This window comes from Cannabis sativa, chromosome 1, assembly GCF_029168945.1.
Source record: "Cannabis sativa cultivar Pink pepper isolate KNU-18-1 chromosome 1, ASM2916894v1, whole genome shotgun sequence".
Classification (NCBI taxonomy): domain Eukaryota; kingdom Viridiplantae; phylum Streptophyta; class Magnoliopsida; order Rosales; family Cannabaceae; genus Cannabis; species Cannabis sativa.
The window spans coordinates 46,295,620-46,322,136 of NC_083601.1; the positions used below are offsets into that span (position 1 = coordinate 46,295,620).

General features: G+C 33.5%; 3 protein-coding genes across 3 annotated transcripts; all 3 read left to right on the forward strand.

Moving 5' to 3' along the window:
• Positions 1-2,379: 2,379 nt before the first annotated feature.
• LOC115705268 (uncharacterized) lies at positions 2,380-7,553 on the forward strand. Its single transcript, XM_030632551.2, has 7 exons — positions 2,380-3,159; positions 4,428-4,735; positions 4,934-5,665; positions 6,014-6,142; positions 6,381-6,584; positions 6,725-6,925; positions 7,024-7,553. Exons 1-7 carry the CDS (start codon positions 2,895-2,897, stop codon positions 7,141-7,143), a joined length of 1,959 nt encoding a protein of 652 aa, XP_030488411.2. The 5' UTR covers positions 2,380-2,894; the 3' UTR covers positions 7,144-7,553.
• A 4,950-nt stretch (positions 7,554-12,503) lies between these two features.
• Positions 12,504-18,033, forward strand: LOC115705269 (protein ANTI-SILENCING 1). Its single transcript, XM_061117884.1, has 14 exons — positions 12,504-12,785; positions 13,333-13,752; positions 14,025-14,193; positions 14,293-14,463; positions 14,555-14,898; positions 14,983-15,144; positions 15,486-15,509; positions 15,731-15,823; positions 15,979-16,057; positions 16,185-16,275; positions 16,367-16,475; positions 16,606-16,728; positions 16,963-17,019; positions 17,545-18,033. The coding sequence occupies exons 2-13, from the start codon at positions 13,417-13,419 to the stop codon at positions 17,014-17,016; spliced, it is 1,755 nt and encodes a 584-aa protein (XP_060973867.1). The 5' UTR covers positions 12,504-12,785; positions 13,333-13,416; the 3' UTR covers positions 17,017-17,019; positions 17,545-18,033.
• Positions 18,034-19,839: 1,806 nt separating this feature from the next.
• Positions 19,840-25,998, forward strand: LOC115705249 (histone-lysine N-methyltransferase CLF). The gene is made up of 17 exons (XM_030632529.2): positions 19,840-20,326; positions 20,599-20,700; positions 20,798-21,114; positions 21,222-21,383; positions 21,480-21,564; positions 21,720-21,875; positions 21,955-22,002; positions 22,080-22,151; positions 22,237-22,964; positions 23,436-23,571; positions 23,678-23,901; positions 24,013-24,144; positions 24,592-24,682; positions 24,959-25,006; positions 25,099-25,227; positions 25,350-25,427; positions 25,529-25,998. Exons 1-17 carry the CDS (start codon positions 20,294-20,296, stop codon positions 25,718-25,720), a joined length of 2,733 nt encoding a protein of 910 aa, XP_030488389.1. The 5' UTR covers positions 19,840-20,293; the 3' UTR covers positions 25,721-25,998.
• Positions 25,999-26,517: the final 519 nt, after the last annotated feature.

Below are 26,517 nucleotides of genomic sequence, written 5' to 3' on the forward strand. Positions count from 1 at the left end.
AAGTGTAAATTTCAATAGCAGATAAATACTTAAGTTCAACTTTCGATTGCAGATAAATATTTAAGTTTAACTTTCAGTTGTAGATAAATACCTAAGTTTAATTTTTGACGGTAATAATACAAAGTTATATTTTTAGAACTTCCATAGGTACCTAGTCATTAGGTGTCGAGTCAATGGCCACGTGGCAGTCCCTGATTAGTCTGAGTCCTTAAATTTTTATATTTTTTATTTAAAAAATTAGTTTAAATATACAAATAAAAAAATGACACATGGATAATGACTTGACACTTAACGATCAGGTGATCGCTAAGCTAGTTTTAGGTTCATTTTACGAAGTATTTTAGACGTGTGTTTTAGGTAATTATATTCATTTTGTGCAAACTTATGTTTGTTTTTTACTTGTTTTAGGTCTAATGGTAATATTCATAATATAAATTTTAAAATGAGAAGAAACATGTTAAATGAGATGAATAAAATGAATTTATCGTGGAATTTAGATTTCAAGATATAATGGGGTGAAAGATTTTAAGTTTTTGATGCTCAACACACTCCATTTGTGATTGAAAAACAAATTTGAAGCTTCAAGACAATTTTTTACTGTGATGCGTTCAAATCAGAAAATAATGGGTTTAAATTCTTGGGCACATCTTTTCAGAGTGACGAGTAGAATGTTCTACCCCATGTCGCATTAAATTCATGCACGGTACCCTAGCCTCGAGTTGGACGTCATGCTTCGTACACCTTCCTATTTCCTCTGTGGGTCGAGGTTCATCCGCAAAGAGACAGAGACAAAGTTACTATCCTCCTGGAAAGTCCTTCAGGAGATGACTAATCTCCTGAAGCTTCTGCCAATCATCAATCTCCGAATACAATTTAACATAGCACGTCTCGTATTAAGGATCTCATTGCTATATGACTCCTTGAGATGTCACGTATTTTGGAAGAAATCCTGAGCAACATGTATTATAATAAATTAAATTATAATATTATTATCATTGTAACTATAAATAATTAATTTGTATTACTTTAAAATTTATAATTTATAAAACACTGTGCAATTTATTTTTCAAATTTGATTTTATTCACAGTAACTTTTCGTTTCCCTCACAACACCATTGGATTAGTCCTATGTCGTTTAAGGATATATTTATGGCATACTATGTGGTGAACTTTTTGAGAAAGAACATTGCTATTTGATAATAATAGTGTCCAACACCTTCTATAGGTAGTAATTCACAATTTGTTATTAATATTTCCTAAAAATTAATTTTTTAAGTTATATGAGACTCGATACCTAATTATATTAGTAGCAATATGATACTAAAAAGAGTTAGACACTCATAATACATTTTAACAATTTTCTATGAGAATAGGTTTATGCACCTGTCCTCCTCTCATGCTCAATCTACTTTTACAAATTACTATACATAATACACTAACTATAACATATTAATCGTTTAAGAAATTATACTATACAAGATACTATAAAATCTAAAATATTTAAGTTAACCTTATTCTTAAGAAATTACTTATATATGCGGTTTATGGTACAAATATCTTATGGTATGAATAAACATGTCACACTTACAATTTTAGAGACTCAATAAAAAATTGAATTTGGCACTTCTTTTTTTTGTTTCAAATAATACAAACTACTATAAGTTAAGAAAAGCATGGTCTATATTACTTCGAGAAAAATAATATATCAATTTTTTATTAGAGCATAGATTATATATATAACTTTGGAAAATTCTATAATGCACCTCCTTAAAATAGATATATTGATGCACCCCTATGTGTTTTAGCATCCGAAATAATTTTTTAGTCAAATTTTTTCTCATGGTCATGTACGTTATAGTTATTTAAGACATCCTGTAAAATTTTAAGAAATTTAGAAAAGTTTAACACGTCGAAAATTATGTTCAAACAGTATGTTGCACGAGTGACTATTTTATTTTATACACGTGTAAAATAAACTGTTTGAACATTGGTTTCTATATGGTAAATTATTCCGAATTTTTCAAAATTTTGTAGGATATCTTAAATAGCTATAACGTACATGAATATGAAAAAAATTAGATTAAAAAATTCTTCTCGATGCCAAAACAAATTAAGGGTGCATCAGTACATTCCTTTTAAGGGGTGCATTGTAGAATCACCCTATAACTTTTCATTGAGAGAAGATTGTATGTCGCTGACTACGTAAATACATAAACTATCTCTATTTACATTTCTTTTTTTTTTGAACATCATTTCTATTTTCAAGAATAGATATTACACAACTCTTTAATAGCTGACTATATTATTCCTCAATAATTCAGAAAAAAAAAATCCCTTAATAAAAAATAAAAAATACAGCCGGTTATTGGTTTAACTTTTTGAAGTTGATATATTGAGCCGTAGGATACCAAAAACCAACTTTCTCATCCAATCTAAAGGCTAAGAATAAATATATGAAAGCCTAGAAAAGAGAAGAGAGAGAAACAAGAAAGAGGAGGAAGAAGAAGAAGGAAAGGAGAGAATTCAAATCAGAAAACCCAACAAAAAAAAAAAACAAAGAAAACGGTTAGAAAGCTCTCTCTGCCATCTCTTTCTCTCTCACAGCCTGTGAGAGACCCTCTTCTGAAGCCCTAGCCTTGGCCGTGTATGGAATAGCCGTTGCTTTACGAAAGCCCTCTCTGAAAGATTTCGTTGTTGAAGTCGCCGGAAATGGCAGATAGGCCGCCGCCTAATCCGGTACATTTTGCATCATTGGCGTCGGTTAGGGTTTCGGGTTTATTTACAGTTTGTTTTAGGCAGAGTCCAACATAAAAGCGTTTGGTTGGCGCTGTCTGATCAATCGAGATAGGGAGAGAAAGAAAGAGAGTGAGAGTTGTTGGATCGTCGTTGTTATCATGGCCAAGGGAGGGTTATTCTTTGAGAAGCTTCGGAGGTGTGTACGGACGGTGTTTTTTATGTTTGCGATGGTGGTTTCGCTGCTGGTATCATCATTGCCTGTGCTTGTTGCTATAGGAGATATCTTGGTACCTTGCGTTCTGATCTCGAGTTTTACGTGCGTGAGTTGTTACGGTTTTAAAGAGCATTTGAATCGATACGCGTTCAAGAGTTCTCTTACCGATATTCCTCTCGTCTCTGTTATCAGATCTCTCATTATTATTTGTATGATTTTCTGTCTTTCATCTTTATAGCAAGTTTGTTTAATACTTAATTTCATTTCTTTTGCATTTATTTTATTGAAGATTTCTGTCTTCCAGTTTCTATAAAGATTTTAAATTAGTTTTCGCACATTTCATTCTTAGAAACTCGTATTCAGAGCAAATCGTGATTTTTTTTATTTTTTTTATTTTTTTCACTTGCAAGTCGAAACAGTAAACGAATAAGGCTAGGTTTTCGTTTTGAATCTCGAAGAGTTTGAAGTGTTTTGAAATTTTAGTTTTAACACTTCCATTTCAATTGTTTTAACTGAAAATCAGGGCAAAGAGCAAGTGTTTAATGTCGAAGGCTTATATTTTTTATTAGCTTTATGAAGATGTTACTAACATTTTTTCCTGGTTTGCTAACATCCTTGTTCGTTGAGCTTGCTTAAATTGCATGATAGATTGGGTTTATGACTGCAATCAAATAATCGTTGAGCTTGCTTAATTTGGAAGAACATGAATTAAAATTGCTCTCACTCGAAGATTGGTATTTGAGTTTAATGATAACTGTTTCTTTGTGTTCTTGTATTCAATCTATTACTACTACGTAAAGACAAAAATGTCTGGCTTCTTCCAGACCAGCTTCTATTTTGGATACACTATGATGTTTTGTCTTGGACTGGGAATCCTCTGCGGTGCTGTTGGTTATCTCGGCTCGAATTTGTTTGTGAGGAGGATCTACAGAAACATCAAGTGTGATTAAGATTTCTTGAAGAGGAACAGCCTGATAGAGCTTCCTGAATTGCATTATTGATAAAATACAGTTGGAGAGGATGATTATCGGTCTTATATGAAGAAGCCACAGTATCATCTGGTTGAAAGGATGGTGTTATATTAGGATGAGGATGTATTCTTCTTTCTCTGGTTTTGGGGAAGCCTTGAGATTTTCCTCCTTTTTTTTGTTTCATTTTTTTTTAACTAAAGTTCTTTTTCGCCGGAAGCAAGTGAAGGCCTTAATTTAGAATGATGAGATTATTCTGTACTCTTAAGAAAATTAGCAAATTAGACTGTCGTCTTTTTACTTCTTTATATTTGGACCCTACCCGATACTCTTGTTTTGCTATATGCTTTTCTTAGGAATGTATGAACTTAAAAGGGGGGGAGAATGACATCCAAATGAATTTTTGTGCTGATGATAACTGTTTCTTTGATTGGAATGAGTTTTAGGATAATTATGTTTTATATATTACTTTTTATATTTTGTGCTTATCAAATTGGTTTTTGGTGTAGGTGTTTATTCAATGTGTGATGGCCCTGCTTTATCACACGGCCCATACCTTGGAACCGTGACTTTATCTTCCTTTGTATCAATCATTCTTCTTTCAGTCAAGGCCTGTGTTTTTACTGTAAATTCTCAACTTGTGGCTGAGGCTTCATCTTCCCCCTCAAGACAGAAGCTTCACCTAAAAAAGTCATGGGGAATGCCGGTCTTGTTTCTATCATCGGTGGTTTTTGCCCTTGGACACACTGTAGTGGCTTATAGAACAAGCTGCAGGGCAAGGAGGAAGCTCCTATTTCACCGTGTTGACCCCGAAGCAGTACGTTTAAGTTTCATATTTTATCTGGTTTCATAGATGTATGTATGAATTTATGCGATTTCAGCTTCCTAAAATTTGTCTTAACCACCCTTCCACTTTGTAGAAAGGAGGAGTATATTTTGATGCGGTAACTTATTAATTAAGCAATAGTTTGTGTTATTTGTTAACGTGTTCTTCTCTGTGTCCATTTGTTCACAGGTCCTTCTTTGTAAGAACGTTTTCTCAAGTTATCAGAAAGTCCCGCGATCTCCCACTCCTTCTGTAGGAAAAACCCCTAAAAGTGACAGTGAGACAAGGCGGAAGCCATTTGGGAATACTCGTGATGAAGGGGAACGTTCGGTTAGACTACTTGCCGATGTTGACAGTTTATTCATTCCATGCCAAGGGATTAATCTTCACTACAAGCTCAGCTTGCCTGGTTCTCCACCTCGTTCCTTATCATCTACTACCTTTCTCAATTCTGATCCGAACTGTGGCTCATTACAAATGGCTACGGGTCGATCAAAACCTGACAAGCATCCTTTAAGTCTGTTCTCAAAAGGCCAGCATAATCTGCATAGGAGTTACAGCAATCAATTTCATGGCTCATCTCTATATGCTCCTTTATTGGATGGTTCTACAAATTCTCCTGTTTTTTCTGAAGATATTCCACATTTTAGTCTAGATGCTGGTAAAGAGGATGAGGTTCGTAAAATAAATTATCCAACTATAGAAAGGGAAGTGGAAGGAGATGGACAATTTGGTATTGTTTTGGTGCATGGTTTTGGTGGAGGAGTTTTCTCTTGGAGGCATGTGATGGGGGTCCTGTCTCGGCAAGTTGGCTGTACAGTTGCTGCTTTTGATAGACCGGGTTGGGGATTAACTTCAAGGCCATGTCGGGAGGATTGGGAGGAAAAAGAAATGCCCAATCCCTACAAGCTTGAAACTCAGGTAATCAAATACATTTGTCTTTTTGCTCCCTACATGCTTAAATGTACAAGCAGATAGGTGGCCCCTCTAAAACAGTAATATATTCAAGCAACTTTGATACACGTCGTTTTGAGTAATAGCAATGTCAGTAATTGTTCCCAGTTAACTGAGAATCTTGTCTAGTTTGCTGTTTTAGGGGACTAGTAAACGTTTAATGTGCTTTGATAGGAAACATGTTTAAGTATCAGGTATTAAAGGCATGAGATGGCTACATATGAAGTTTGCTATTCCTTGTTGTCTGCTTCATATCAGCCTATTCTTGGGTTTGATGCTGTATGTATTGTATAAATATTTGTATTTATCTTTCAGGTTGACCTGCTTCTTTCTTTCTGCTCTGAGATGGGATTTTCTTCAGTGGTGCTTGTTGGCCATGATGATGGTGGGCTTCTGGCTTTAATGGCTGCACAAAAAATTCAAGAATCTTTGAATTCTTCAAATGTGAGTATGCTTTGTTTCCACCAACAAGGAAATTTAACATAGTTTATTATCATCTACCAAAGGGGTTTGTCTCAAGCTCTCTGTCATCCTATTTATTGTATCTAAATGTTTGATGAAAATAATGTAAATCAATGATGGGCATGATACTGTTGCATTAGCATTGTAAATTAAAGCATCTAACTTCTTCTTTTTCCACACTTTCATTTATTTTTTAAAATTAATACCTTGTATTATTCAGGTTACAATCAAGGGGGTGGTGCTGTTAAATGTAAGCTTGTCAAGAGAGGTTGTTCCTGGTTTTGCAAGGATTCTAATGCGTACTTCACTTGGGAAAAGGCATCTTGTGCGTCCGCTATTGCGAACAGAAATTACTCAAGTAGTAAATAGGCGAGCATGGTACGACGCTACCAAGTTAACCACAGATGTTTTGAGTTTGTATAAGGTATGACTGACTGCTAGTAGCAACCCTCTGGTATTAAATAAAAGATGTACTGAAATAATATGATTTCTGTCATTGATGATTTCACATTTGATACTATCTATAATAATAAATTAAGCTTAATGTTTTTCTTTTGTCCTCAGGCTCCTCTTTGTGTAGAAGGTTGGGATGAAGCACTTCATGAGATTGGCAGATTGTCACATCAGACAATCCTGACTCGACAAAATGCTGAAATATTATTGAAGGCAGTAAAAGACATACCAGTGATGGTGGTTGCAGGTGCTGAAGATGCCTTAGTCCCTCTTAAATCTTCCCAAGCTATGGCTTCAAAACTAGGAAATTCTGTGAGTACTTGCTTTTATTATCTTATCTTTATTGAAATTCAACTAATCTAATCTAATATAACGATATTGATATTGTTGATTGTTTTGGGTTAATGCAGGAACTTGTTGCGATATCTGGATGTGGCCACCTTCCCCATGAAGAGTGTCCCAAAGCATTACTTGCTGCCATCTCACCCTTCATAAGCTTACATGTACTTAAACAATGCTCACAAAGCTAGTAGGTGTAATTCCATTCATTATAAAAATAGGGCTTTTATCTGTTTGTAGGTTTTTTTTTCTTAAATTTTGGCCTTTAATCACTTGAAGCAATTGATTCCAATAGGAGGAGAGAGCGAGAGAGATAAGTCATCTCTTCTTTTGGGGTTTTCTTCTTCTTTTTCTTTTTTTTGTTTTTTGTGTTTAGGTTTAGGGCCTTACCCTAACTCTAATTTTCTAGGGTGTGAGAGCTCTTTCCTTGTATGGCTTTTTTTTTCTTTCTTTTCTTTTCTTCTTTTTCCTCCCTAAAAAAAGCTTATTTTTCTCTTCTCACCAAGTTGCTAATTCCCACAAAAGTGGTGGCAGATTAGCGTACATTTTGTATATTTTGTAAGCTTTGGAATCATGGAATTCATCAAGTTATTTCAGCGTGTAGTTGTTGCCCATTTTCTTTTGGATTGTTTTCGTTATGTCGAAAGAGAAGGGTAAAGTAAAATCATTTTTAATGATTTAAGATAAGGTGAATGCATCTTCAATCTTTAATCAAACTTAATAATGTTGGTAATACTTTTTTCTTTCAAGTGGATTGTTTTGGGGATGGATGGATTTCATTAATGAGTTGGTTTATACGTAGACGTTTTGTATCTAACACTTCAGGTCTTCCTTAATTTCTTCTCAACCTCGCTCTATAGCGCATGCCAATCAGGGGAGGATTAGGAAGTCAAAGAATAAGCCTAGTAATACCATTTATAGGATAATTTTTTTTTTTTTTTTGATTAATATTTATAGGATAAAGTTTTACAAGTAGTATTGATGTAATAGAAAAATAAAGGTCCCATTTAAATAAATATTATCCTGATTTTTCATTTTTTTAATGAAAAATTAGTATTTTATTAACTATAAAACTCAATTATTAAGAGAGGTAATAACTAATAAGTCAGTTGGGACATTTTCTAAACTAAAATGACAATCATGATAAAATATTGAAGCTCTAGCAAAAGAGTAAGCCACCGTAATTGATTGTTTTACAAAGTAAAAAGACACATTTCTCAACGAACATAACAAAGCCTTACAATCATTAACCACTTACCAAACATGGAAATCATGACAATGGAACTACGAATGGCTTGTACTACAGAAAGACATTCAGATTCCAAGATCACATGTGGCCAATGATTATCTTTTATCCAACTCAAAGCTTCGTTAATCCCAATTGCCTCAGCAACTTCAGGTGCCACCGAGCCTTGAAACATCCTTGTGCAACCCTCCAGAAATACATCGCTTGCTCCTCTAGCCACAAACCCAACACCGTAGCTCTAGGTCTCGTGAAACACTGCCGCATCAATATTAATCTTAATGCTATTATCATTTGGTGCTACCCACTGCTTCGCTCTGTCCCTTGGTAAAAAAATAGTAAACAAGAGCTCATTACTTGAGCGTTGAGCAAGTAGTCATTGATTAAGATAGTTTTTCACCGATGAGACAATGCTATCCGCACCCACCACTTTGTTTTGCCAAACTTTGTCATTCATTGCATTCCAAATAGCCCAACACAAGTCCACAAGCAACTTGATACGGTCAATATCAAGCTTCAAGAACTGTCCGATGCACCAATCAATAAAAGAAAAACCAGGTTGCACATTTGTACCAATGCCACCCGATTCCAATACAATTGAGTAGCTGGAGAGGTGACAAGCGCATGCGGGATGGTTTTCTCCTCTAATGAACAAACAGGGCAAAGAATACTAACCTCGACATGCTTTGATTGAAGTTGAGACATAGTTGAAAGACAATTTTTGCCAGCTCTCCACAACAAATTCTTCATTTTTAGTGGAATTTTTAATTGCCAAAGCTTCTTCCAAAATCGATTCACATCCGAATCGTCAAAACTAGTTTCACCATTTGTTTCTTAAAGAATTTTGTAGGCACTCTTCACAGTATACAACCCTGAAATTTCCTTGTGTCAAATCAAGGTGTCCCTGGTTGGTTGAGTTTGGACTGGAATCTACAACACCAAATCACGATCTTGTTGTGTCCAACAGGTCTGTTAAGACTTCGACATCCCATTCCGCACCATTAACATTCATGAGGTTACACACTCTAGCATGGAGGGGACTTGGGTGAGAAGAAATAATCATTGGATTCTCAGTATCAGGAAGCCACGACTCACCGAGGATAGGGATATTGTTGTCGTTCCCCGCAACCCACCTAGTGCCTTTCATTATTAGGATTGTTCTTTTAAGATGCTTCGCCAAACAAAGCTCGGGTTTGAGCTAATAACTGCTGTGAGAAACGAACCATTGGGATAATATCTTGCTTTGAAGATACGAGCCACAAGAGAATCAGGTTTGACAAGGAGCCGCCAGCCTTGCTTACCCAAGAGTGCCAAATTAAAGTCACGTAGATTGCAGAAGCCCATTCCGCCTTTAGTTTTGTCTTTGCAAATGCGCTTCTATGACATCCAATGGATACCCAAGTGAGTATTACCAGATTATTGCTACCAAAACTTAGCCATTAAGCACTCCATTTCTTTAGTAATCTCAAGTGGTAATAAAAAGATGCTCATATCATAACTAGGAAGTGCTTGAGCTACTATCTTGATTAAGATTTTCTTGCCTACTCGTGAGTTGAAATTTTCATCTTAAATGCCTTTTTATTTAGTATTTTTCTTTTTGTGAAGAAAAATGTAATTCGATGTCCACTTAGTATGGGTGTTCACGGATTGGTTTGATCCTGATTTTTAATTTTGTCAAACCAAACTAGTATTACAGTTTTTTAAAAATTCAAAACCAAACCCAACCAATTAAATGATCAAACCAAACCAAACCACTCAAAAATGGATTGGTTTGGTTCGAACCATAGTTTGTATTTCGTAGTTGTTCTATTTTTTTTTACAATAATTGTTCATTTTTTTAGTATTTTTTAGCTTTTAATAAGTTTATAATACATAAATAACAATAAAAAATTATTATCGTAACAATATAAAGTCAATATCAATATTCTACCTAAAGCTTTTTCCAAATATTAATATTTCGTCCAAAAAAGAAATATTAAGTAAATATATAATAAGTATACAGATTGATTTGGTTTGGACTGCTATCGAGATTTCTAAAATCGTGGCCAAACCAAAGAATTAAAACGATCCAGATTGATCAAATCATTCACTCCGGATTCACTTGGTCTGGTCTCAAATAGTTTGGACCGGATTGGTTGGAGTTTGGAATCACAAATTGCGAATTTTATGAACACCCCTACCATTTAAAAAGAATTTGAGTCAAGTGGTTGGATGGTTTGAGCATGGGGTGAGGGGAATCGATACTTGGCCCAAGCCATGAAGATGAAGTTCGACGGTAGTTTTAGAGATAAAGTTTGGTGAGAACCACATAAAGATGAAGAGAGAGCGAGAGGGAAAAAGAGAGAAACAGAGAGATTTTTGGGGAAATGATTTTGAAATGTGCGTGTGGTAATTTAGACTTTATGAAAAAATAGACACACATTAACAGGGCTGATCTTAGGCATAGGCGGGCTAAGCTCGCACATTTTTTAAATTATTATGGTGTTCTCACGTATGATCAATTAATAATTTACTTTAATAATGATGTTCTTTTCAGTTGTATAACATAGTATTATGTTATTTTTATTTTATTTAATATTAATAGTTTTGTTATTGTTATTTTGTATTTTTCTGTATGTTAGTATTTGAAATCTCTGTCTAGGTTGATTATTTGTGATTATAATTGTCTACTTTCTTTTTAAAATAATACATTGTATTTGTTAAGCGATTTGCGAACAAGGCGACCAATTATTTGGTTCGTCCTGCTTGTTCTTTTTCACGTTGTCGGTTTAGTGGGGGGTTTGTCCCGGTCGATCTTCATGCTATTTGTTAGCATATTTGCAAAGTTAATATTACAACAAATTTTTAGTTAAAATAAATTTTACTTATAATTTTTGTAATAAATTTTAATTTGAAGAGTAAAATGTAAATTATTTTTAATAATAAATTAAATTATGGGTTAGAATGCAAGAAAATAGTTTTAAATTGAATTGGTGTAAATTTAAAATCCAACACCATTAATAGTATACATCAATTTGATACATAATTTGACATACTATTAAAGTGAAATATGCTAAAAATTTTACCCAAATTTAATAAAATAGTGCACCAAAAGATATGCTCTTTGGAAGTAAAATGAAAAGGATGTAGAAAAATTTAATTGTTAAAATTATAATTCTATTTTAAAATATAATGATAAGAAATGACAAAAATAATAAGGTGGTTCTCAAAATTGTTTAAGTTAAAAAAAAAAAGTTCCCTTTTTCTATAGCAATCATATAGTGTGTAACAGTGTAAGTTGTGAGATGAGGGTGTTAAATTGAAGAAAATGCAATGAAATTGGGTGTTTCTTGGGCAACAAGTGAAGAATAGCTAAAAAGGTTAGAAAAGGAAAATAAAAGTGTAGATTAGGTTCACACCATAAATGTGAAAGTGCCTAAGTTGACCCTGCTCGATTCATTTGACTTCACTTTCTTCACCCCTATTTCATTTTCATCAATGCCAAACTTTATTTATAGCATGTATTGTTTGGTGTATCCATTTCTTGCTCTCCTAATCCCAATCCCATTTTTTTTTTAAAAAAATCTTACCCATTATGCTCTGGTAAACTTATTTATAATTTGGAATAATGTGAAATAATAATTTGATAATACAAAAAAGACAATTTATCAGGATTTATCCAGTTAGAATAACATTTATGTTCTTATAATGGTACAACACTTGTCCTTAAAAATATTAATAGATTGTTAAAAAAAAAAACACCTAAATTACTTTTCAAAAAAAAAAAAAACACCTAAATAGAGCTTTTAATCTACCATAATTAAATCAAATAGTACTCTAAAACTTGATACAACTTGTTTAGCTAAAGACTATCTAAATAGTACCTTTTTTAGAGGTCTAGAACTAAAAAGGTAATAAGTAATGTATAACACGTGTTCATATACATCGCTCAATCAATGTAGTTGCATATGAATTAGTTGTGCACACTTTTTAGATGAATAAACAACTTGTTTAACTAAAGACTACCTATTTTTTTATTATTTGGAATGTATCCTTTAACTTTAATGATCAATAATATTAGCCATTACTTGTAAAAAAAAATATATATATAGAATCTTATATTAAATAGTACTAATAATAATATGTCACATTTTGTAGTGCTCCATTAATATTTTTTATATCATATTATTATTATTAGTATAATTTAATATTAAATCATACTTATTAAATTTAATAAGAATTATAAAAAATCACTAATAGCAAAGTATTAAACACTTTGCCTATACAATAAAAGCCAAGGCTTCGAGTATGAGATTAAAAAAAAACAGAGAAAAATCATTAATTAAACCATAAACCCATTTTTATGTTTATATGAACTTTGTAGGAGAGAGAGAGAGTGAAAGAGATTGAGAGTGATTGAGTGTGAGGAGAGCTTAAAACAAGGCCTGATTTAGCATGCACGTCGTAGTACGGACACACTGTAACATCGTGTATTTATAGTATCAACCGCACCATTCCCACTCTCTCTCTCTCTCATCTTTGAAAATGGTACGAAGAAACTGAATGAATCGTTAACAAGACTCACTCTCATGGTGTGTGTGTGTGTGACTGGTATTCTTCTCTTCTTACTTCTAACAGGTTTTTTTTTTAATGCTTTATTTTGCTTTTGGGGTAATGGGTTTTCATTTTTATTTCCTTATAATTACTCTTGCTTTTGCTCATTTTTTGTTAATCTTCACATTTTTTTTTGCGATCAGTAATGCAAAAGTAATAAAATAGCTAGTTTTTGCTCTGTAATCATTATATTCTCTGCTTCAGTCTCCTTGGAAAAAAAAAACTCTGTTTCACAAAGAGAAGTGGGTATGGGTGACAAGTATTACTGTACAAGATACGTTTATGTATATATGTATTGGTTTTTGTAACTGTTATAGTCATGGTGGAACTTTCTAACTTGTTCTCATACTTAATTTTTTACCAGAGAAATGTAACTTTGCCAAAGATTGTAGGGTTTTGTTGTAGGGTTTTAGCGACATAGAAGCATGATTTTGATGGATTCTCTTTCAACTTTTTGTAAATTTATCATTTTTTTCTGTTGGTTACTTTGATTTTGAACATATTATACAAGATTAGGGATTCTAATCTATGTTTTAATGGTTAGGTTCTCAAAGACTATCCGATGAGTCAATAAGCATTTAGAGTTGTTAAAGACTAATGAGCCATTTTCACAAAGCTTGGGTGGAGAATGGATAATGAAGTTGGATTTAAGTGGGGTACCAAGATAGGAAATGGTGTAAGAAATAAAGACATTCAATTCTTTAATTCTTTTACTTTAAGGGGCATTGAATACTCTCTTTATGACTGTGTGTGCTTTTACTCTGTTGGTAATCCTGAGACATATATTGGTAAGCTTGTGAAAATACTTGAGACCCCAAATCATGAAAGGAAAGTAAAGGTAGTGTGGTTATTTCGTCCTACTGAAATACGTAACTATCTTGGTAATGCTAAACCACAACCACAATGGAATGAGCTGTTTTTGGCATCTGGTCAAGGAAAAGGACTTTTCAATTTCAATGATGCGGTAAAGTTTTTATCTAGAACACCCTTTTCCCATTTGTGATCTATTATTGAGTTTAACTGATGGTGGTTTTCAGTATTCATAATCATATTTAAAGTATGTCGTTTTGCATTGCCACTTGTGAGAAAATGTTATGTTTTTTATTAGTTCTTAAGTCATGACATTTCATCTGAGACGCCCATTGTTTTCTTGTTCTTTCACAAATGTTAATCAAAAACTTGAAGAGTTATGGCCATAATTTATTATAGTTTGTTACATGGTTTATACTTCTTCAGGAAAATGTAGTTGGGAAATGCAATGTTATATGCACCTCAGATGACAAGAGAAATCCTCAGCCTTCTGAAGAGGAGTTGAGAAAGGCACACTACATTTACTACCGCACTTTTGATGTAGGTAAAACTGAAATATCAGAGAAGTTTCCTGATGAGATTTGTGGAAGTAAAGGTCAGTCAATTCTGATCAGTAAAGTGTTTTTTTTAATGATAAACTGGGTCGTATGAATAATTTATTTCTTAGTCTTAAACATTCTGTATTGCATTGTAGTGGAATTCTTCTTTAACCAGAGAAAATATCAGCGGATTCAGAAGCCTAAGATAAAGATAAGGCATGAGTATCAATTATTTACTGAGTCTCCCTCACCAAAATTAAACAAGGGGGTTGACATACCATGTAAAATTCCCTCTCCTGCTAGTAGAAATGGCTCTTTGGTAAAAGGTGATTTCTATGAAAGCCTAATGGTCCTCCTTTTATGCTAAAGTTTTATCACCAATGTATAAGGAATGATTTTTCTTTTTTGGAAGTGCAGAATCTGAGAATGTTGCCGGCAAAGCTTCACTTGTGGAGCATGGTTGTGGTTCATCTTCAAGTGACTCTGCCAAATTGAAATATGTTGCTGTTGAAGGTGGGAGTGAGCCTGACATACAAATCAAAGATAGAGTTAGATCTTTGGAAATGATTTCACCTGAGAAAACATCACATTCTCAGCCTTACAAGAAAAGGATAATTGCTCTGTATGACAAGAGTCCTGCTAAGCAGAATTCTGGAGAAACCCCTATTAAAACGTTTGCGAAAGCAGTTCCTGAACATGCATATGACAAGAGTGTGCCCACTAACAACCATGTTTTGGAAGCAAGTAAGCAGCCTGGCGATGTAAGTCTTAACTTGTTAGCTAATGATAAATCTCGAGTTAGATTTTCGAAAATGTTCTCTCCTGATAGCACATCACATTCCCAGCCTTACAAGAAAAGGATAATTGCTCTTGAAAAGAGTCCTGCTAAGCAGAATTCTGGAGAAACCGCAACTAAAACGCCAGTGAAATCAGTTCCTCAACATGCATTTGCCAAGAGTGTCAGTAAGAACAACCATGTTTTGGAAGTTTCAAGACAGCCTAACTATGTAAGTGTTAATTTATTAGCTAATTATCTAATGCCTTGTGCTAGCTGTGAATGCTTAGTAATTCTGTCGTTTCTTGTGCTTCAGTTGAAAACACAAATCAAAAACTAATAGCGAATCATATAGTGAAAGAAATAATATATTTTGCTTAAAATTCATAATGGTTTCAACCTGTGCTATCTTTTTATTATGTCACAATTGTTAGATGTGAGATTTTTATTTTTGGTCAAACAAATTTTTGAGAGAACCTGTTTGCAAAGACATGATGTTAGTTCCTGCCTTTTGAACTGGAAATTTGATTACTGGCTCTTGAATATTCTAATTTTGTTATTTCTTTCTTGCAGGATAGGAGTTGGTTTAAACAGCAAGTGAGTTTCTAATTTAATTTACTTACTATTAAAATGAAAAATTGTTAAGAAAGGCTCTTTAAACTGCGGGCAGAGCCCCCACATCGATATATACACATATATTTATATACTCAAAGCTTATGACACATTTACAATGTTTGGGAAAAGAAAAAAAAGAGCAATGATTATAGTTTCTTTGTATCATCATATACTCAGAGTTCATTTTCCTTGCTGATTTTCAGCCTTGGGAAGAGAAACTGCAGAAAGCTCAAGAAACAGAATCCCTGGTCTTATTAGAAAATTTGGATCCATCCTTTTCTTCAGTTGAAGTTGAGGTAGTAACTATAATTCCGCTGTACACCCTTTCTCTCCCTCTAAGTATTTGATGCATAAATCAAATATGGTAGATCACATTTTTACAGTTATGAGAATTGAGAACTGTTTTCTGGCCTGCACATTCTGGTTGTTCCTTATTCCATATTCTCCTCAGGATCTAATTTGGCATGCATTCAATGAAAGGGTTGAGGCAAGAATGGTACAGTTTGGTACATTTTCAAACTCACCATATGGTAAGGTCGGCTCATCTATTCTTAGTTTCCCATTGTCTCATTTACTAGGGAATCATATTGAATTTCTACGTTAAGTTTCACTTAAAGCTTTGCAGTAGTTCATCTATATCTTGCTATGCATTCACAGCCAAGGCTTTTGTTTTATTCAAGTCCAAAGTTGCAGCTCAATCTGCAATATGTAAGTGGAACAGTAGTTTCCTGATTTTACCTGATGGAAGGTAATCAAACTTTATATGCCTTTTCTTTTTTCACTAAATTTGCTGTTAAAATTTGGTGGAACATAAAGGGTTTACTGCTTTACATTTGCAGACCTGTAGTTGGGCGCCAAAGAAATCTGAGAGTATCTGACCAAGAAACTACTTTTGCTGGCCATCTAGCTCTTGACAGATTTAAGGTTCCAAAGCAACGCGAGGATCAGGTTAGACATTTTCCGAAACAGGTTCCTTCTTGCATTTGCTGAATTATTTTTGTTACCATCTCTGCTTCATAGTAATCTCATATGTGACAAGATTTCTTGTTATTCTTCTTGTACTTTACTTTTTATGTAGAGAAATGCAGTTGCAGTATCGACAGCACACTGTACACAGACCAATACATTTGAATTCGATTTGGCTATGCAGTGGCGAGAACTACAGGAAAAGACAGATCTATGGTGGAAAACTTTACATGAGGTGTGCCTTTAACTTTTGAGGATATCATTTAACACTCACAACCATTTTTCTTTTTCAATATGTCTTGAAAGTTGAAACTAGAAATAATGAATCCAATTACATGCAACAGATTATGTATTTGATAGTAAGTCTTTTCCATTGTTAGTATAATGGATACTATTCAATTGTGATATGACATGAACAATAAAAATAATTTACACTGAACATTTTTTTTTTGGCTAATTATTGAATCAGAAACAAAGGAAGGAAGAAAATGAGCTGAAGAGTCAACTCAAACTCAAACTATAATTGGTAATGGCTAACTTAGCATTTAGCAGTAACTAACTTTTGGTAGACAAATTAGGATTTTTGTCTCCTAAATTTTGACACGTATCAAATCATCATGTCCTTTGAACTTTTCTGGTCGTTAAAAATTCCTCATGAACTATTGAGATTGTTGGATTTAAAGACTTTTATCCAATTTTACTGATTTAATTGTTTATGTACTAAATTATGCTCTCTTAACTTTAAAATTTATCAAATCATGCCCCTCAAACTTTGAGAAGTACCAAATCACAGCTTCTGAACTTTCACCTATGTTAGACTTTTCTTATTAAAATTAAAAAAAAATTCTTAAATTTAACAATCTCAATAGTTGAGAGGAGATTTTTAACGATCTTAAAAGTTCAGAAAGTATGATTTAGTACATGTCAAAGTTCCGGGAGCAAAAATTCTAATTAGCCATTTTGGTAAGCACACAACACAATCCTTAATTTTGTGCATTACTTTATGACTAAATCCTCTGTTTTAAAGTATCACTGATTAATGTTTTGACAGGTTGAACTATTCTATTTCTTGGGCTCCTTTTTGTTGTCACATACGTTAGATTCACACAAGTGTTGCCTTGCCTCTAATTTGAATCTTTCAACAACCCCATGCAGAAGATTGTAAAGGTGGGTATCAGCTCCAAAAGTTGATAAGAGATTAATATAATTTCAAAATGGTTATAATAGTTTCTTCACCAATGTCAATGAAAATTTATATGAATCTAGTTACTAAGTCACTCATAGCTATACCAATACGATTTCATGCATGAAGATTCTCAATCCAGAGTAGAAGAACCTTTGTAAAATTTCTGTTGTCTTGCTACTGAGGAACAATGGGAAAGGAGAATGTGTCTTGCTACGACGGAGGAAATGATGGGCAAATCGATATTTTGTGTCAGAACATTTTGAATGTTCCAATTTGGCACTTTTTTGTTCCTACAGAGTACAGTACAGACCTACACTAACCATATATAAAGTATATACGGGAATTTTATAGTTACACTCGACAGGTAGGTGTTTTTCATTTTTGTTTTTGGTAGGTCAAACAAATTATAATTGCTTATGTATCTATACCAATTTAAAAAAGAAAAATCAAATAGAGTAAATATGAGTCGGGTTTTTTAACACGGCACGAGCGCGACCCAATACAAAAAAATATGTGGTTAGACACGACACGAAAAAAAATATGGAAATAGACACAATATAACACGAAAAATATGATCTTAGGCACGACATATCACGATAGCTTGAAAGTACGACACGTAAGCACATATAGATTATCTCGAAAGCACAATACGTTAAAATGTTTAATAATTTGATAATAATAACAATGATAAATATTTATTTATCAATTAAAATGATAGTAATATTTAAATTATAATAATAATTATTTTTTGTTTGATTGTGTGTAAATATTATCGAAAAAAATATAAAAATAACTAAAATTATAAAATATACGTAATTTAATATTTAACTCATTAATTGTAATAAAAATATAAAAATATAAAGCACGAATTTGAGCACGTATAAAAAAAATAAATTGGTCTATTTTAGAAAAATGGATCGACTTGAATAAAGCACTACACAAATCTAAGAACGATACGATACGAAATTATTAGACTTGCGGGCCATGTCGGACCTACCTTATAAAATTGTTGTACGATATAAGTTATATTTTTTTTATAGCACGACACGATATGGTACATATTTTTTTATAGTACGACATGACACAGTTTATATTTTTTTATGACCTGACATAATACGATGTATAAGTATGAAAAATATAAATCCAGCTACTATAATACACACGTATTTACAATTTTACTTTTGGGTAGATGACAAATAAATTTAGATAGATAATTTTTCATATTGTATTAAACTCTTAATTATTTTTGTCTATTTGTTTTTGTTTTTAAATGAAATAAAATAATAAGTTGCACATTTATTAAATGTAGCTGACTATTCAAACTTGGGGGTATTACTATAGGATTGCTTTGGCTCTATTTGTATTTACATTTAAGGGAGTTTCCTTCATAGTTATTTAGGATTATATTATATTTTTAGAAATTTTTAAATAATTTATGTTATTGAAAATAAAATTTTAATATTTTGTTACTTTTTTTTTTTGAGAAAAATTCACTAATATTTTGTTACTTGTTTTACTGTATTTGTTATATGCGTGATAAATATATGTTTTTTTAAAATTTTATTTTTAGCACTATAAATTATTTGAATATTTTATAAAAGTGATTTGGTTGGATAACATATTGTCTAGTAATGTTAGTGAGGTTATTTCCTACAAAATTTACAGATAATAAATTTACCATATCCACCCTTTGGGAAAAATTTCCTATATTAATTAGTTCTAATAAGGGTAAATACCATTTTGGACCCTCTGTTTTACAAAAGTTACCAATTGGACCCTGTGTTTTGTTAAATGACAAAATGGACCCTGTATTTTCTAAAATAGTACAAATAAGACCCTGAATTGATTTTTTGTCAAAATAAAGTTTAATTATAATCCTATCTAAAAGTGCTATGACAAAACTGTTTACATTTTTTTTGTATCTGTTCGTATTAAGCATTGTCTTCAAGTTGTTGTATTAAAAAAAAAAGTTGTCAAAAATTAAGCTTAGGGTCCTATTTTTACTATTTTAGAAAATACAAGGTCCATTTTGTCATTTAACAAAACACAGGGTCCAATCTGTAACTTTTGCAAAATACAGGGTCCAAAATGGTATTTACCCTTCTAATAATGCAAAAAAGAAAAATATAAGAGAAATGTGGGTAGTTTTGAAAAAGCCCAAGACCAGGCCCAGGCCCAGGCCCATTTCCAAAATTCAAAAGTCATAGCTTAACTTTTCTGGTTCTCTCCGTTTACTCAAATCTCTCTTCTCCCCAGCATCAGTTTACCCAAGGAAGCTGCCTTTTCTGGCTTTCTTCCATTCTGTCACTAAACCCTAGAAATATTATCAACGTCTTTCACTAACTGATCGGACACCGGACACCAGAGATCGGACAAGAGGAATTCTCGTTCACTCATTCGCCGAATAAGCCATTACTTCACTCACAACAGGTATTACTTACGGTTTAGTTTTGAGGCTGCTAATGAAGATTAAATACAATGACAAGAAGGAAATTTTGTCTGGTTGTTTGAGTTCTCTCACTAGCTCATCAGCGGTACCCTAGAAATGTTATCAACCTCGTTCACTACTGACCGGAGATCCGAGATCGGAGGGTAGGAATTCCGTTTCAATCAAATGCCGGATAAACAATTACTTAGCTCACAACAGGTAATGTATGTACTTACGGCTTTGTTTTGAGGCTGCTAATGGTATATTCGTTTGCATCTCTTCAGCATTGTTGTTAGTATCAAGAAATTCTGTTAGACAGGCATTTATTATATAGTTTAGTTATATATAGAAATATTTGGTTTCTCTTGTCCCTGATGTTTGTATGGAGCTTGGTTTGACTTTGACCGATGTAACTACTTACTATCTCATCTGTTAAAGCATGTCAATTTAGGTTATGCAGAGATAGAGAGAGTGACTTTTACTTTTTTCAGGTAGTAATACAGGAAGAAACAATGCCAAACCTTGAGGAGTTATCGCTGGCTATAGATGCTCTAAAGAAGCAGGTTGTATCTAACCGTTGTATTTCTATACAGGTAAAATTATTATGGTTTCTCTACGTTATAGCTGTTACTGTTAGTCTCAGATTATTGTTTGCTTAGTTTCTTATGGGGACCATTGTTCTATACGCAGAAACGAATGGAAGAAAACAAAAAGAAATTAGTTGATGTTACAAACTATATGTATAAATTGTCAACAGAAAGATCAGGCCAGTTTGTTGATGCTTGTAAAAGTGTAGATTTGTTATCAATTAGGCAGAAAGATGCATTTGATATGCAAAACGGTACAGATATAGGTAATGGCAACAAGGATAACCTTGAAGAAAACGTCCATGCATCTACAGCTGTTCTTTTGGGAATTAACGTTGCAGCCAAGAATGCTGTTCGTCCTATTAAGCTGTTAGAAGTAAAAAGATTACCTCCTTATACTACATGGATATTTTTGGATAGGTATTTGGAATTTAGGTCTTTTATTAATTTATTTCTTTTGCTTAAACAATGTTCTGTAGTCAGTGTGTGGGAAGTTGTGAATGATTTTCTTAATACTTCTGATGTAGAAATCAAAGAATGACTGAGGATCAGTCAGTACTTGGTCGACGAAGAATTTATTATGATCAAACTGGAGGTGAGGCTCTAATATGCAGTGATAGCGAGGAGGAAGCAATCGATGATGAAGAAGAAAAGAGAGATTTTATAGAGTCTGAAGACTATCTTATTCGGTAAATATTTTTAAGTGTCTTTTTATTTAAGGCATATTTATTTTAATAATGCGCTTAATATATTAAATGGTCATTTTGTCTTTTTATTGTTTACAGTTCGACTATAAAAGAAGTTGGTCTCTCTGATACTGTGCTGGACTCACTTGCTCAGTGTTTTTCTAGGACACCAAGTGAAGTCAAGGTACAAACTTTCTTCTTATACCTCTCTTCTACGCTATTCCTACACATTTATAATCTGAAGGAAAGTTGGTCAGTGTAAGCTTTGGTGTACCAGTTTCCCATTTGCTCTCTGCTGACTTTACAGAGATATGAAACACCATCAAACATCTTATACAGGCAAGATACGAAAATCTTATTAAGGAAGAGAAAGCTGAGGATGGGAGCAAGATTGCTGAAATTGAAAAAAATTTACAGATTGGACATTCTATTCTTGATAAAGATCTTGATGCTGCTTTGGATTCATTTGATAATCTGTTTTGTCGACGGTGTCTTGTAAGTTCTCATATCTTGTGTTATTCCTTTGCTGTTTGTTCTTTCTTTAGTCATCGGTTTTCTTTTTTTCCTTTTGCAGGTATTTGATTGCAGATTACATGGATGTTCCCAGGATCTTGTCTTCCCTGTTAGTAAAGTTATTGTCTTACAATTATCAAATGTCATACCAATCATGTAATAGTTGCTAATATGGAACGTTGTCAGGCTGACAAACAATCTTCATGGAACCCTCCAGATGATGAAAATGCAATATGTGGTCCACATTGCTATCGATCAGTATGTCTTGATTAATTATTCATTTGGCATCAAGATTTAAATGTGGGGAGTTACCAAACAAGAATTTCAAATTTTCTCGTGTTAGGTACTGAAGTCAGAAAGAATTGCTAGAATCAACTCTTCTATGAACGGTGATTCTGTTGAGAAGACATTTACTAGATCTGATGGTACCAGTGCTCAGATTTCATCTGGAAAGAAATCTTCTGGGCTGTCTGCTAGAAAAAGGACCAAGTCCTATCAAAGTGAAAGTGCTTCATCAAATGCAAAGAACATCTCAGAAAGCAGTGACTCTGACTTTGGACCCAGAAATCCCAGTGTCCATCTTACATCACCCTCCAAGACCAAGGTTGCAGGAAAGTGTGGAATTCGCAAGCGGAACAGCAAACGAGTTGCTGAGCGGGTTCTAGCATGCATGCAGAAAAGACAGAAGAAATTGGTGGCACCTGATTCTGATTCTATTGTTAATGGTGGTCTTATCCCTACTGATATGAAACTTAGATCTAATTCTTGTAAAGAAAATGAAGATACTAGCTCTTCTTCTCATAAGAATGTGAAATCTCCTGCCACTGGAAGGTCTAGACGGAAGGGTTCGCCTAGAAAGGACATTCACAAGGACATTCAGAGTGACGCTCCAGATGATTCATCAAATGAGATGATCACTGATCCACCTGTTACTAGTTGTGATGACAATTCAAGGAAAGAAGAATTTGTAGACGAAAACATATGTAAACAAGAATCGACTGATGATAAATCTTGGAAAACCATAGAGAAAGGTCTTTTTGAGAAAGGCACTGAGATCTTTGGCCGGAACAGGTCAGTATGATTTGTTATGCTTCCCTTTTGTTTATGTAGAACGATTTTTACAGTCAATGTTGGGGTAGTATTAGCATTTGAAACGTTGAAAATTCATATTGTTTGCTGCATTTTTTGTGATCCAATTTAATTGGTTATTTGTTATCAAGGTTCACTATTATTTTTATTCCCAGAATTGGCATAATTTAAATTTAAATATTAAGCTCCTTAGGTGGGAAAGCGGGATGCCTGGTCTTACCGTTGTCCTAGAAGTCGTGTTGCTTTGTTGATGTTCTATGGAGTAAATTTTTAACTTCAGTTCGTTTGGCGTGTATTTGAAAAAAAAGGCCAAGAAATTTTTTTTGATGCCACTTTAATCTTTATCCATTCACTTGACTTAGAACAATATGTTTCCAAGTACTTTTCTTCTAAATTTATAATTTATTTGACCTATTGTATTGTCTTTATGATATGTTTGGGTTGCTTGTTCAGCTGTTTGATTGCAAGGAACCTTCTGAGTGGTATGAAGACTTGTTGGGAGGTTTTTCAGCACGTGAATCACTTTGATGCTAAGATGTCTGGACAGGCTGGTGATGGTGCAAACTCTCTTGTCGAAGGCTATTCTAAGGTTGACTTTTAAAGGGTTTCCGGTTAGTAGGTTCATTGATTTACTATATTGCACAGGATCCCCTAATTCACAATTGTGTGTTTTTCCACGGTGAATTGACCTGTAGGGTAATAATGAAGCTAGAAGAAGGTCAAGGTTTTTACGTAGGCGGGGTAGAGTTCGTCGTTTAAAGTATACTTGGAAGTCTGCTGCTTATCATTCAATCAGAAAACGAATTACTGAGAGAAAAGATCAGCCATGCAGGCAATATAATCCATGCAATTGCCAAACAGCTTGTGGAAAGCAGTGTTCTTGTCTTCTTAACGGGACTTGCTGTGAAAAATATTGTGGGTGAGTGTTTATCCAACTCTTATAATGTGATTCTTTGATCATTTATGGAGTTTATTGTTTAAATGTACGAGTAAAGGTTCCTAAATAACTGCAACTAGCTTATTTTTGCAGATGTCCTAAGAGCTGCAAAAATCGATTTAGAGGCTGTCATTGTGCTAAAAGTCAATGTCGAAGTCGCCAGTGCCCATGCTTTGCTGCAGACAGAGAATGCGATCCAGATGTTTGTAGGAATTGTTGGGTCAGGTGAGTGCTTTATATTGCTGTTTCCTGCTTTTTGTGTTAAGGTTGTACTTGCGATTGAGTATAAGGTATGATACCGTGCTTGAAATTGTCAATGTGAATCACAACAAGACTTTACCTTATGATAGGACTTTTGTTCGACAAACTTTCAATTTACTAGGTATACAAATGAGGTGAACGTTATTTATGAGTAACACTTTATTATTAAGAATGGTGGTCAAATTATGTAGTTCCATGCATTGTGCTCTAGTAGGAGTAAAGATTATTTTTTAAAGTACCAGTCGTGTCCATTTAATTACTAGGAACATTTGGTAAACCATTTTTGTATCGAACTTTTTATATATTCCAAGCTACTATTGCTGATTCTGTTATGTAATTTATTGAATGTTTAAGCCTTGATAATAAAATAATTTTGTATGGCGTTCTACTAAGCATAAATTGGTTTTGCAGTTGTGGCGATGGTTCTCTTGGTATTCCCAGTCAAAGAGGTGACAATTATGAATGTAGAAATATGAAGCTACTTCTTAAGCAACAGCAGAGGGTAATGATTTTCACTTTTCTGTCATTAATTTGTTTCATCATTAGACCATCTCCAATGCATATAAAAAATTTGCTAAATTTTGCACAAAAAAGAGTAAATAGCAATAGCAAATTGAGATGAAAAGTAATTATCGTTAATGATAATATTAATAAATAAATATGATATATTTCAAAAAAAATAATGAATATTTCTTTAAGATTTCGTGGTTAAGACATTTGAGTCCTGTTGCTACCAAATCATTGTGTGACCTCGGCCTTGTTCTCTATTGCTTTGTAGGTGTTACTTGGACGATCTGATGTCTCTGGTTGGGGAGCTTTCTTGAAGGTGATATATTATTCAATTTCCCTACCACAACCGTTGATTTTCCTTTTCTGCTTTCATCCAAAATTTATTTTATTTGTTTATTTATCTTCCAGAATAGTGTTGGTAAGCACGAATACCTTGGCGAGTACACTGGAGAGTTGATATCACACCGGGAAGCAGACAAGCGCGGCAAGATCTATGACCGCGAGAACTCATCATTTCTCTTCAATTTGAACGATCAGGTATGTGACACATGTAATTTCTCATCATTTCTCAAGTATCGTGAAATTTTTTATGCTTTGTCTTCCTGAAGTTTTTAACAAATTTACGACCAAGTGAGAAAATTTTGAATTCGTTTTTTCAGTTCGTTCTTGATGCTTATCGAAAGGGTGACAAATTGAAGTTTGCTAACCATTCTCCTGATCCAAATTGCTATGCAAAGGTACATTTTTTTCATGGCAAAAGTATAAACAATTAGAGAGTTCCTTCCCACCCAAGAGGGTAAGTTTGTACCCACAAAATCTGAGGTTCATTTCATGGCAGGTTATTATGGTTGCTGGTGATCATAGAGTAGGCATATTTGCCAAGGAAAGAATCGGTGCAGGGGAAGAACTGTTTTACGATTACCGTTATGAGCCAGATAGGGCTCCTGCTTGGGCTCGAAAGCCGGAAGCATCTGGTTCTAAAAAAGATGAGGGCGGCCCTTCAAGTGGTCGAGCTAAGAAGCTGGCTTAATATATACCACGATGATGATTTATTTCAATCTTTGGATTCACATTTATTTTGTTCTTTCTTGTTTGGCTATTCTTTTTTTACAGGTACAATAGTCATTCTCATTGATTTAGAAGGCGCATTCTTCATCATTTGGTAATGGGAGAGAGAGAGATTAGCCATTGCTTCTCTCAATTCGAGAAAATTGAAATTTGTCATTTTACGATTCATGTTTCCTTCAAAGCCAATTGTATTTGCTAACTTCACACGTTATCATTTTAATGAAACATTTTCTAACCAAATTTATCTATTATTATTATTATTATTATTATTATTATTATTATTATTATTATTATTATTATTATTATTATTATTATTATTATATTTTAAGAAAAGCGTTTATATATAAATAAAAGCATTAGACCTCAAGGTCGTTACAAAAGAGCTGTTTAGGAATAGAGGAATTTGGAATATAACCAAACTTTTGGTGGGAAAATGTCCACTAAGTCACGTTATGGTTATGGGTTGTAAAATTACATTTTTTACTAATATGTTCGAAAGTACAATCAACAAAAAAAAAAAGGAGAGGATCTATTATTATTCTTGTCTAACTCAATATTAACCCACTTATGATTTTTTTAAAATTCAATTTTCAATCCAGCCTAATAGTAAATCTAGGGGTGTCCATAAAATATTCGATCCAATTCAATCCGCGCGATCTAATCCAATTTAATTCACCAAGTGCGGATATCTACACTTGTACGAATTGGATTGGATTGAAAAATTCAAAATCCACACTTATGTGGATTGAATGTTAATTG

Excerpts from the sequence above, each read along its gene's own strand:
- LOC115705268 (XM_030632551.2), top strand. The coding sequence starts at position 2,895 with ATGGCCAAGGGAGGGTTATTCTTTGAGAAGCTTCGGAGGTGTGTACGG. Across the intron at positions 3,160-4,427 it reads CAGATCTCTCATTATTATTT|GTGTTTATTCAATGTGTGAT; the intron begins GTATGATTTTCT and ends TTTTTGGTGTAG. Across the intron at positions 6,143-6,380 it reads AATCTTTGAATTCTTCAAAT|GTTACAATCAAGGGGGTGGT; the intron begins GTGAGTATGCTT and ends TGTATTATTCAG.
- LOC115705249 (XM_030632529.2), top strand. The coding sequence starts at position 20,294 with ATGCCGGATAAACAATTACTTAGCTCACAACAG. Across the intron at positions 21,565-21,719 it reads GGACACCAAGTGAAGTCAAG|GCAAGATACGAAAATCTTAT; the intron begins GTACAAACTTTC and ends CATCTTATACAG. Across the intron at positions 23,902-24,012 it reads TGCTGTGAAAAATATTGTGG|ATGTCCTAAGAGCTGCAAAA; the intron begins GTGAGTGTTTAT and ends TTATTTTTGCAG.
- LOC115705269 (XM_061117884.1), top strand. The coding sequence starts at position 13,417 with ATGGATAATGAAGTTGGATTTAAGTGGGGTACCAAGATAGGAAATGGT. Across the intron at positions 14,464-14,554 it reads AAATGGCTCTTTGGTAAAAG|AATCTGAGAATGTTGCCGGC; the intron begins GTGATTTCTATG and ends TTGGAAGTGCAG. Across the intron at positions 16,058-16,184 it reads ATTTTCAAACTCACCATATG|CCAAGGCTTTTGTTTTATTC; the intron begins GTAAGGTCGGCT and ends ATGCATTCACAG.